This window comes from Eretmochelys imbricata, chromosome 3, assembly GCF_965152235.1.
Source record: "Eretmochelys imbricata isolate rEreImb1 chromosome 3, rEreImb1.hap1, whole genome shotgun sequence".
Taxonomy (NCBI): Eukaryota; Metazoa; Chordata; order Testudines; family Cheloniidae; genus Eretmochelys; species Eretmochelys imbricata.
In genome coordinates this window covers 208,383,862-208,395,688 of record NC_135574.1, presented here as the reverse complement: position 1 = coordinate 208,395,688, position 11,827 = coordinate 208,383,862, and the positions used below count along the sequence as shown (strand labels likewise).

General features: G+C 62.7%; 1 protein-coding gene across 2 annotated transcripts in view; it reads left to right on the top strand.

The window, feature by feature from the left end:
* Window positions 1–556: 556 nt before the first annotated feature.
* SRF (serum response factor) overlaps window positions 557–11,827 on the top strand; it is a 37,358-nt gene continuing 26,087 nt past the window's right edge. Inside the window, exons 1-2 of one of the 2 annotated variants that reach the window (XM_077814178.1) lie at window positions 557–1,243; window positions 7,575–7,841. In XM_077814178.1, the coding sequence (XP_077670304.1) occupies window positions 725–1,243; window positions 7,575–7,841 (786 nt within the window). In that variant the 5' untranslated portion in view covers window positions 557–724. The remainder of the gene's footprint in view (window positions 1,244–7,574; window positions 7,842–11,827) is intronic. The other variant, XM_077814179.1, reaches the window with a different exon arrangement.

Below are 11,827 nucleotides of genomic sequence, written 5' to 3'. Positions count from 1 at the left end.
AGGGAAATCCCTGGGTGGAAGTGTGAGCGGGGTGGCTCCCAAGGCCAGAAGCCTTCACCAACCACGGGTGAGGCTGGGCAATAAACGGGGCCAAATCGCCTGCTGTCCAGATCCCGGGCCAGGGACTAGGAATAACCCAGGGCAGAGGCCTCCAGCCCCATTGCGCCTGGCCTGAGCTCCCCCCGCCCCCTCCTGCGCGACCCCAGCCTCTCCTCGTTCTGTTTCCGGCTTGGCCCGGCTCTGTCCCGGGCCAGGCCCGCGCTGCCGCCCCGCATGCGTGCATGGGGCTCTGGCCCTTTAAGAGCCTCCCTCTGTCCTCGGCCCCTCCGGCTGACGTCGAGCGTGAGCACAGCTCCCCAGGAATGTATGCAAATCAAGCCCCGCCCCCCTGGGCCAATGGGCAGCGCCGCGCGGTCCCCCCCCGCCTCGCCCAATGCCGAGCGAGGCCCGCCAGAGGGCGGCCAATGGGCGGGAGGCGCCGGCGCGCGCCATATAAGGAGCGGCTTCGCCATAAAAGGCAACATTGTATCGCTTTATATGGGGGGCCAGCGGCGCGCGGGCGGCGGGCCGGAGCGGATCCCTCTGTAGCGGGAGCGAGCGAGCGAGCGGGGCCAGGCCGGGAGGCGGAGGCGGGGGCCGGGCCGGAGCAGCCGGCGCGGGGCCCATGGCAGCGCCGGCCTGACCCGCCCTCGCTGTCCCTGCGCGGCTCGCTCTCCGCGGCACCATGTTACCCAGCCAGGCCGGGGCCGGCAACGGCGCGGCCGCCCTGGCCCGCGGCTCCGGCATGGCCCTGGCCCGGGCCGCCTCGGGCCGGCCGGGGGCCGGGGCGCCGCGCGGCGCGAACGGCGGCGGGGCGGGGGGCCGCGGCCCTGGCAACGGCGCGGGGCTGGCGGGGGCCCGCTTCGAGCGGGAGCGGGACCGGGACGCGGCGGCGGCGGCGGCGGGGGCCGGGCCGCTCTACAGCGGCAGCGAGGGCGACTCGGAGTCGGCGGAAGAGGACGAGCTGGGCAGCGGCGAGCGGCGCGGCCTGAAGCGGAGCCTGGGGGACGTGGAGCTGGGGGTGGTGGTGGGGCCCGAGGCGGCGGCGGCGGCCGCGGGCTACGGCGGGGTGAGCGGGGCCGTGAGCGGGGCCAAGCCCGGCAAGAAGACCCGGGGCCGGGTCAAGATCAAGATGGAATTTATCGACAACAAGCTGCGGCGCTACACCACGTTCAGCAAGCGGAAGACCGGCATCATGAAGAAGGTACCGGGCCGGGGGGCTCCGGGGGGCCGGGATCCGGGGGCCGGGGCGCGCCCGCAGCTCCCAGGCGGAAGGTGGGGCCGGGCTAGGAGGCCCGGGCCTTTGCGGAAGAGGGGCCCCTGCAGCCGCCGGGGGGCGGGGAGAGGCTGGGGGTGAGGGGGGGTCCCCTCGTGGGGTCACAGCGGAGGGTGGGGGCGGCTCGGGACACGGGGGGGGCCGTGCGCCCCCTTACCTGGCGTGCGAAGGCGTGTCTGGAGGAAGGTGGGGGCCCAGAGGGACCCCGCTGCGAGCCCCCAGGCCTGGAGCTGCGGCTTGTAAAGGTGATGAGGGGGATCCCCTGGGAATATCCGCCCCACCCAGGGAGCCAGCCCCCGGGGTCAGATCGGGTTCCGGGCTAGGGAGCCCCTCGGGGAGGAGTGGGAAAGGGGCACTGGGGTGGCTGTCTTCAGTGACAGCTGGGACTTCTCACCGCTCCCCCTTCTGAAGCAGGGGCCAGAAAATGACTTCCCGTCCAAGACTTTGCTGAGCGGGGTCTGTTGGGCCAGATAAGGTCCTGGCATGGCTTTAAACCTGCGTGGGAGCTAGACTGAGGCTGGCATGCTGGTTGTTGGGGTGGAAGGGGGTGCAGAGTCACCCTTGTGGGATGGAGGCTAAGCCCAGTGTAGGGTTAATAGGAGGGGGTGGCTTTAGTGTGCTGAGATGGGAACACTGAAAATACTTAGAGAGATACTTGGGTGACCAGATATACTGATGAGCCAACTTGGGTGGCCCTTAGGCCCTACTGTAGTCAACATGATTGATGATGATAGTCTCTTGCCTCAAGGAGACCAGTCATATCACAGCTGGGCCAAGTATTGGCCGGGTACTAAACTGCCAACGTGCAGCGCCTAGGGAAATGTGTGTTAACTGTTGGTGACGTTTCAGGGCTCTCCCCAGATCATGAGGAAGGAAGATGTTTTTAAAGGTGTCTAAATCCTGTTTACACACAAGGGGCTAAGTAGTATTCAAAACATTGTTTAAGAAGGATTTGCGAACAGGATGTAAATCCCCACCAGTTTTCCTATTCTAGACCGGCTGTACGCATGGGGTTCAGCGCTAACTGAAACCTTCTGAGAAAGGGAGGGTCTGTACCCCGTGAGAGGGGGTATGCTTGCCATACACACCCTAGTGCTATACCCAATGTAAATGCTGACTGACCCAGCTGGGGAGAGCATTCTAGAGTCCTGACCGTTGCAGAACTCATCTCGATATTTGGCCCAACTGGTCTCTTAGCATGTCCCTAGGAGTGACCGGATGGAGTTTTGTACTGTCTTAATAGATCCCCTCCCTCTGAGTTCGCACCCCCCAACACACTGAGTTATGCTTTGCTGCCCCCCCAAAGTGTTCGCCTAGCCACACTGAGCACATCTCTAGCTCCCTTCCTCGGACGACAGTCCCTCTTGCCCATAAATCCACTTGCCGGTTTCCAAACTCTTGACGTATTTTTGGTACTGAAGTCCAGAACAGAACATGTTGTTCCAGATGCGTTTCTACCAGAGCTGCAGGAGCAGGTCTGTTATTGTCTTGCCTTCACTTGATGCGCTCACATGTGATCTGTCCTACTCAGCAGACTTGCTTCCTAGCCTCGAGATCTTGACTGTAGCGAGACGGGGGAACAACCCAAAAACGCAGTATTGGTACTAAGGCAGTGGCCTGGCCTCTCTTGGAGAGGTACAGGGCAGACTTGGGAAGATGGGCTGTTGCTCTGAACATAATGGTGTGACCCAAGGGATTTAGGAGCTGTTCATCCAAACTGAGGGGTGAAGCACAGAGTGGGTTCCCCTCCTATCAGCTGTCTAGCATCTCCACTTGTGCACATGAAGGTGTGGCCAGCCAAGAGTTAGAGAAGCCTTAGGAGCTGGGATGAGAAGCTCTACGCCAACCCTGGTTGGCTAGCGACTCAAGGGCTCTGCCTAATGCAAGTCTGTGGCCAGCCCCGGGAAGGTCGTTGGTGAGCTGGTGTTACTGAATGGGTGTAAGGTATCACCTGAGTATGGCCGTCTCAGCCAGTCGGGCAGACAGTGTGCCAAGGGGCTGTGCTCATCAGGACTCCAGTGTGAATCCCAATTCCCAGACTATACTGGGAAACATCAGCTTGGATCAAGGGCTCTTTGGCATCATCTCCTCTATCTCAAGGGCTGAGCTGAGCCAGTTGGGGTTTGAACCATTATTGATTTGAGCTGGGAAAGGGGGGTAAGCAGGGATGTCGCAGGTTTGCAGAGGAGACCCAGTTATTTAGGCTAGTCGGGACCAGAGGAGCTTCGGAGAGCCTGAGGCAGGCTGGGAGAACGGGCAAACAGACTCCAGCGTCAGGAAATGCAAAGTACTGGACGTTAGAGGGGGAAACTTGACCTGTTCGTACAGGTTACTGGGCTCTCCTATCAAGTGGGGAACGGGACCTGGGCATGATTGTGGGGAGCTCTCAAAACAATCTAAAAATCGGACCAGATAGCTGAGGAATGGGATGGAAGATGATGCCATTGTACAGGTCAGTGGTGCAGCCCCACATGGGGCCCATGTATAGTTCTGCCTTCGTCTCACCCGGGAGGTTACAGAACAGAGCAGTTTAGAGAAAGGTCAAAGGCCAGGAGGGCTCCTCTCTGAAGAGTGATTCCTTACTGCAGGAAGATGACAAATCAGAGAGGGTGTGACAAAAGTCGATAAACAATGAGTGGGGTGGAGAAGGGAGACCCTTGGCTTACCCAGGTTCAAAAGGGGACTGGGCATCTCTATGGCTATCGCGAATACCCAGGTTGTCACGATAGATCCCTTCCAGAACTTTAAACCTTCTGCCTCAGGGCTTATGCCAGTCTCTGGATGTGACGGTTCCCTGCTGCGTGCCGATGTGTCCTGAGAAACGCTGTCTGTGCAGGGCGCCTCTGGGCCAGTACAGTGTGATTTCCCCCCCTGGGTAGAGGGGGAAGCTGCTGGAAGAGGGTCCTGGCAGCGGATGGGGGCAGAGAGCTGCCTGTGAGGGGCTGCTGTGCCGTGCCGTGGGTGTTGGGGGGTGTCTGGGAAACCTCTGCCGGGCCTGTAACAAACCGGGAAGAATCTGGAGCTGTGGCAGGTTGCCCCTGAGAACAGGGCGGTACCTTGCTGAGTGAGGAGAGTGGCTGGGGGCTGTACCTTTGGAAGCCAGCTGCTTTGATTCTGCAACCCTGAGGCATGCGATGATGATGCTGGGGATGGTCTGGGGTAGTGCACCTGACCGCTGAGTACCTCTGACAGCACCCCCTTCTCTTCCCTGGCTGTGGCCAGTGCCAGCAGGTGCTCTTCCCTGCATGGTGACATGCAGGGCACACGGGCAGGTGATGCCATCAGAGGGGCGGGGAAGGCGGAGTCGGCAGGCTCAGTGGAATCAGAGCCAGCTGCTGATGTGACCTCCTTGAAGTGCTGCTGAATGGTGCTTTGCCCCCATGGGTGCCTTGCCGGGACCCCGGCATGGTCTCCTCCGGCTGGGGCTGCTCTGCACGGCTGGGGCTGTGCCGTATGTTGCTCTGTACGCGGCAGCGTCCGGGGCGGGGGCCTACCTCCTGCAGTACGGTGTTTCTTCCCCACTAGCCTGGTGTGGCAGTCGTGCCGGTGTAACTGATCTGCCTGGCACGGATTTGTTGCTGCTCCCTGTGAGGCTGCACCAGGGATTGCCCTGGTTTGACCTGCTCCGAAGGCTGGGCAGCGGCTGCCTCTGGCTTATGGGCTGGGCTGCCCCCTGGATCCTTGGGTGCTCGTGTGCCTGGCCGTGGGCCTGAGACAGTGCTGCTGCCCCCAGGGTGCTCTGGCGGGGCGGGCAGCTCCCCTCTGCTGGCTGTGGGTGCTGGGGGTGGGACAGGCCCTGTTCCTCTGGCCGGGACTGCGCTGGGGGCTTTCTGTCCCCTTCCCCGCTCTTGCCTGAGTGCTCTGAGCACGGTGGGGAAGGCCAGTGGCTCCCACCGGCTGGGTCCAGGCTAGTGCAAAGGCAGAGCATAGTGCCAGCCACTGCAGTCCCTCTGGGGAAAGCTCTGCCTGCCCGAGTGTTGCCAAAGCACCAGGAGCAGCAATCGGCCAGTTTCACCCAGGGGGTCAGTGTGCCCACTGGACCAGGTGGGCACCTGTCTGGTCCTTGCTCCGCATGCTGGGGCGGTGAGTTGAACTGTCCCTGGTCTGTCTCGCCCGCTCTCTTCGGCCACTTCGGAGGCCGCCTGGGGGAGCAGGGGTCAGTGCTTGGCCTGGCCTGACGCTTCCGTGCCCTGGCAGGGTGCTGGTGCCGATAAGATCGACCGGGGAGCTGCAAACCCCAGCTAGGTCAGGGGAGTAACACAGGCCCCTGTCCGCGTGGCTGGGAATGGGGACATGCAGCTTGTGTGTTCGGATGGTGTTCCCTGGATCCTCTGCGGCAGGGAGGTGCTATTGGCCAGGTGACAAGTGCTGTACCTGGAGCAGCTGGGCAGCGAGGGGGCCGTGGCCAGCAAACGACATGGGGCTCTATGCTGTTTCTGCTCTGGCCTGCTGACCTGGAGGAGGGATGGGCCCCAGCAGCCGTGTCTGGGTTGTGCTGGGTTTGGTGCGACAGTCTCTGCCTATAAGCACTTACTGTCCGGGTTTAGTGTCGGGAGCTCATTTGTGTGTACGCCGATGCAGTTGCTCGTGGGACGCTAGCTGAGAACTGCTCTGTCCCGCTGGCCCCTCGGCCCGGCCCTTGCCCCGCTGGCTGACTTCCATGGCAGCAGGATTTGAGGTGCAGGGCATGGCGGGAAGTTCTCTCAGCCACAGGGTGGCAGGACTACATACCTGCTTGCTCTTGGGCCCCTTGTTACCAGAGACGATCCCAGCCTCGCTCTTGGGCCCCTTGTTACCAGAGACGATCCCAGCCTCGGCCAGGAGAGATGCAGGCCAGACCCCCGCAGGTCACTGTAGGCCAGAACCCTGCTCGCCTCCATCCCTGGAGAAGTGAAGGGCAAGAAGATTGATGGCAGACATCCCTGGCAGCCCCGGCCCCGTGCTGTTGGGCTTTGGGAGTTTCCCGGGGAAGTGCAGGGAGCCTGTGCCCCGGTGTGCTGAAAAATCAGACAGGACCCGCACTGGGTGCAGGTCCTGCTCTGGGGGACAAGGGGCTGTCTCTCCCGGGAATGTTGGTGCTGGTCCTCACAGCGGGGCAGCCCGCTTCCTGCCTGAGCGGGGCTGACTGTCTTGCTCCCTCTCTGAGGCTGCCAGAGCTCTGGCTTTGCTGGGCAGGGCGGATCCCCCGGCGGCTGGCTGCAGCAGGAGGATTGGCTGGGGGCACTTGTGGCCTGGGGGGGTCTGGCTGGTTCGCGCGGTGTGGGTGGAGGGTTTGAAGCCAGGCAGCTCTGGTGGAGCCTAGCTCTCTGTTGCTGGGGCTGTGCGCAGCCATGGGCAGGGGGCATTGGCTTGTTGCTGGTTAGGGCTGTGTGGGGGAGCCCAGAGGCCTCATAGGGCTGGTGCTGTTCAAACCCAGGGAGAGACGGGCACTGCCCAAGATCCTGGTAGCAATCTGGCTGTGGGGGAGAAATGGGGGCGAGGTTTGGACGAGCTCTGCCCATGGCCAAGCCTCAGGCTGGAGGGGGGCGTGCAGGACACTGCGAAGGCTTTGGCAGGAGCAGACAAGCAGTCGAGGCTGGTTGGGGACGCTGTGACAAGAGAGATAAGTGTGGTGGGGCGGTGCTGGGAAGGGCCCTGATACAGAGGAAGCCAGTAGGGTGGTTAGGGTGGAACAGCCGGCCTGAGCGATGATTTGGGGGGCAGCACGGACATCCATGTGGCCTGGAGGGGGGCGAGGTGGGGCTGTCCAGCTGAGTTCAGCGGTGTATGGCTCGCAGGCGTGGGAGGAAGCAGTGGGGCAGGCTGGAGTTGGCCAAGGACTGGTCATGGCAGTGAGGACAAAGGGGACATGGCGGAGGGCTCGGGGGGACTTTGGGGGTTTCAGTGGCACCTACAGACCTGGACCCTGGTGGGGACCCCGTTGTGCCGGGTGCCATGCAGGGACATAGCTCCAAGGAGCTGGAAGGGGGCATGGGGATGGAGAGGAAGCTCACCCTGCAGCCCCATGGCAGGGCTGGGTCTCCAGTGTCCCAGTCCTGTGCCCTGCCCATTAGCCGGGCTGCCTGCCTGGGCTCGGGGGAAGCTCTGGGAGAGGGTGAGGGTGCCTCGAAGGCGCAGAGAAGGCCAAGGCGTGGGATGCAGGGGGAAGGCAGAGGCAAGTAACGCTGGCGTCCCCAGTGGGGGCAACGCTAGCCCCGGCCTGTGGCTGTGCCCCACGTCGGGTGTCCATGATTGACCGGTGCTCTCTGCTGCCTTGCAGGCCTATGAGCTCTCCACGCTGACGGGCACTCAGGTACTGCTGCTGGTTGCCAGCGAGACGGGCCACGTGTACACGTTTGCCACGCGGAAGCTGCAGCCCATGATCACCAGCGAGACTGGGAAGGCGCTGATCCAGACGTGCCTGAACTCCCCGGACTCGCCCCCCAGGTCCGACCCCACCACCGACCAGCGCATGAGTGCCACGGGCTTTGAGGAGACCGACCTCACCTACCAGGTGTCGGAGTCCGACAGCAGCGGCGAGACAAAGGTAACCCCCTCTCCTCTGCGCTCGCGGGCAGGGCCTGCCTGTTCTCTGCCCGGCGCGGGGACCACCCTACCGCAGGGGTCAGCTCGAAGGCTCCTCCCCTGCCACCCAGACTGGAGAGCTTGCAGGGCCAACATGGGGCTGCCCGCTAGATCTTGCGGGGGGGCTCTGCTGGCCTGGGTGCTGGACCCCCTCCTTCACTCCCTGGCCTGGGCTGCCGCTGGCCCTGCTCCTGTGAGCTGGGTCCCCCTCCCTGTGGTGGGGCTGTGCCTCAGTTTACCTGGGAGCAGGAGCACCAGGCTCCAGAGGATAGTTTCCTGGCCTGGGCTGTGTTAAGCTCAGTGTTGCGGTCCCCTGCCCACCTGGGGCTCACTGGCTAGGAGCTACAGAGCCGCTCTCCCCTCAGTGGGGGTGGGGGCAGCTTGGAGAGGGCGGGGGGGTGGGTGACAGGTGTCACTGCCCCTGCAGGCCCCCCCGTTCCCCCTCAGCCCCTCGCCCTGTTATCTCTCCTTCGGCGTCTCCATGCTCTCACTCTCATTGATAAAAATTTGATTCTGCCTCCATGGCCATATAAGGCCTGGTTTCCCTCGCCAGAGTCCCTGGCAGGGCCCCTCACATTCCTTATAAGCTGCAGCTGTCTCTTGCTTTGGTGCCGGTTTGGAAGGGGGCAGGGAGGACATGGGGAATGGAAACATTTGGCTGCCCGGGCTGTTCCTGCTCTGCTGGCTCGGGCTCTCGCTAGCCCTGCTGCTGGTGGCGTGCCGAGAACGTGGGGCCGTTGCTTTGCCCCTGGGGGCTCCGAGGGGCCTGCTTGCTGGCTGTCTCCCTCCTGGCTTCACGAGCTCCCCTGTGCCGTCCCCGTCTCCCTGCTGGGAAAGGCTCTGTCGTGGGGGGTTGCAGCACGGGGAGATGAGACATCTGGGGACGTAGGCCCCAAGCAAGGGACCACGTGGTGCAAGGGGGGAGGGGGCTGGGCAGGCTGTGGCGGTGGCTGCCAGACCCTGTTGCAGGGAGATTGCCACCCTCTCTTTGGCACCAGTGTCCCCACTCCCCTGGTACTGGTGGGGGTCTCGGGTCTGTGGTATCTCTGCCAGCGGATCAGACCCCAGTGAGACCAGCAGCGGGGCGTTAGTCCCACCGAAATGGCTGCGCCCTGGGCTCGGTGGCCTCCAGCTCCATGGTGGGAAGGAGCAGGCAGGCTGTGAGGGCCCAGTGGGGTGCTGCAGATGCCCAGGCTCTTATGCTGAAAGGACCTGGGGGGCGGGGGCGTAGCTACCTCCTGCTGTGCGCCGGCTGAGCCCCAGTGGGGCGGTGGGTTCGGTGGGGAAGCTCTGCGCTGCATTGGGAGACTCCTGGCCCCCTTTCTGTGGCACTGGGGGTTGGGGGTAGCACACAGGGCTCACTGGCCCCGGAGCCTTGGGCATCCTCTGCTGGGGTGGGAGGGGCTATTGGCACCGTCCTGAGCTGCGGCCACCCCGTTTCCGGCTGTCCCGTCTGCTCCCCTGGAGTCGGTGGCTTCCTGGCTCTACCAGCCACCCATGGGGGGTTCCAGGGCTCTCTGGACACACTACAGCCTGGAAAGGCGGAGGAATGGGGCAGCAGAAGCGGGGACCCTGCAGCTGAGCCCCTGGCGTGGGTGGCCTGGGCCCTTGCTTGGCTGGCAGGCTGAGGTGGGAAGGAAATCCAGCATCCACTGGGATCTGCTAGCACTGGCAGTAAGGGGGGGCTGCTGCAGCACCCCGGCTCGGGGTTGGGGCAGTACGCAGCCTGTTGGCATGCCAACCCACCATCTGCGGCACGGGGCAGCCCCCGCACGCCCCAGCGCTTGCTTCGTCTCACGCCTCGTGTTCTGCAGCCTGGGATCCTTCCCCGCTTGTCTCTCGGCCCCTGCCCCCGCTGGCAGGGTGACGGAGCCGCACAGCGTGCCCAGCCCGACTCCCCAGGAAGCTGAACTGGGACCAGAGTCCTGACGCCCTGCACCGCCACCTCAGGGCTGAGTCTCCATGGCCTTACGGTCCCTCGGCAGCTGAACTGCTGGCGCCAGAGGGGAACTGGCAAGCTGCAGCTGCCCAGCCCTGGAAAAGCAGAAGCGTGTCTGTGAGCGCTCACACTGCAGAGCTCGTGCAATTCCGAGAGCCCAAGGCCAGAAGGGCCAATTGTGCTCATCCCTCCTGACCACCTGTAAAGCACAGGCCAGGCAGCCTCCCCCAGCGACTCTGGCGTGCAGCCCAGAACGTCTGTTGGCGCTCGAGCCGGTCTCTGCCGAAGAGATCCAGTCGCGATGTAAAGTCTCCAAGTGTCGGAGAATCCACGTGCCCAGGGTTAATGATCTTCGCTGTTAGAAGTTGACGTCTTTTTTTCCGATCTGAATGTGTCTAGTGTCCGCTTCCAGCTGTGGGATCTTTTCTGCTGGCAGGGTGGTCCAATCCCGCAAACACAGGCATCTCTTCCCCATCTACACACTTGTAGATAAACTACCTAGCTGGGCCTCCTTCAGTCTCTGGCTGTGAGAGGTGTTTTCAGACCATTCTCCTCCATGCGCCGTGCTGCAGAACCCCCTCCAATTTGTCCACATCTTTCTTTTCATTTGACGGGTGGACCCAGCGTCCGGTAACAATCTCCCCAGTGCTGTACATAGTGATGACCCCCATGCTTCCTACTTCTGCTTGATGTTCCTCTGCTTTGCAGCCAAGGATCTGTCACCATCTTTCCTACAGCGTCCTGGCAGTGGGAGCTGGCATTCAGCCGATTACCAGCCGTGACCCACCCGTAAGTCCCGTTCAGAGGCGCTGCGTTCTGGAATAAAAGCCTCCGTCCTGGGGTTTTGCTCCTCACACGTCTGACCTGGTGTTGGGCTGCATTAACATCCATGTCAATGGAGCCGCTTTACCAAGCGATCCCGAACGCCGAGTATCCCGTTGCCGATTACCACCCACCAAGTTCTGTCGTCTGCCACGTGTTTCCGACACGGACGTCGGATTTTCTTCCAGACTATTGATAAAGACGTAGAATAGCGCTGAGCTGGGTACAGAGCCCCATGGGTCCCACTGGGAACATCCCCAGCTAGTTATTTTCTGAGCGCTGTCAGGAATCTGGGTCTGTGGGCTGCATGGAGGGTCGCATTGGCTTCCGCCAGTCGTGTGGCGCTGGGTCTGCGGACGGGATGTTCGCTTATCACCTGGCCTTGTGATCTCGTTGGAAACGACAGCTGGCTTGTTTCCCACGTGATCCTGTTGACTGGCATTAATTAAGTTGCCCCCCTTCAATTCTCTGCTGATTGATCCCAGTTCCAGCTTTTCAAGGAGTTTGCCCAGGATTGATGCCAGGCTAACCAGCTTTATAGAGCCCTGGGTTCACCCAGTTTGCCCTGGTATAATGTTGGCACAATGTTAGGGGGTTTTGGGGCCGATTCTCTGGCACTCGTCAGCGTTCCTGGGTGCAGCGCAGGCCGGCCTCCAGCGGCAAGTGTGTGGGAGATTTGTGTGCTCTTTCAGTCTCCAGCCCCCTCGCTGCCCCCAGTGGTGGGCCAGCCTGAGTGCAGGTCGCAGCGGAGGCTGAGATGCTCCCAGGAGACAGGGGTGCTCTGTGGCAGCCAGCTCCATGCTTGTGGCTACACAGACCCCGGGGGGGCTGATGGAAAGCCCCAGCCTGGAGTGCGTCCTGGGGCTCTCTGCAGTCACAGGCCCTCCAGGGAGCTGGGCTCCTTCTCAGCACCTTTCTGTGCTGTTGCTGGAGGGGCAGCACCTGGGAGTGGCGGTGGGGACGGGCGCTGCAGTACGGTGCCGGGGATGGCCGAGCCCTCGCAAGCACTGGGCTGGCGTATTCATGCCAAAGCGAAGCAGGGAGTGGGGTTGGTTAGTGCGGCAGAGGTCGGAGAGGGGGGCAGGGGCAGTGCCCTGAGGTGCTCGGGCTGTGGGGAGGGTGCTGGGACTCGTAGCCGGGGGCCGCTCAGGCTGCTCCAGGAGTCTCTGGCTATCGGCTGACTGACC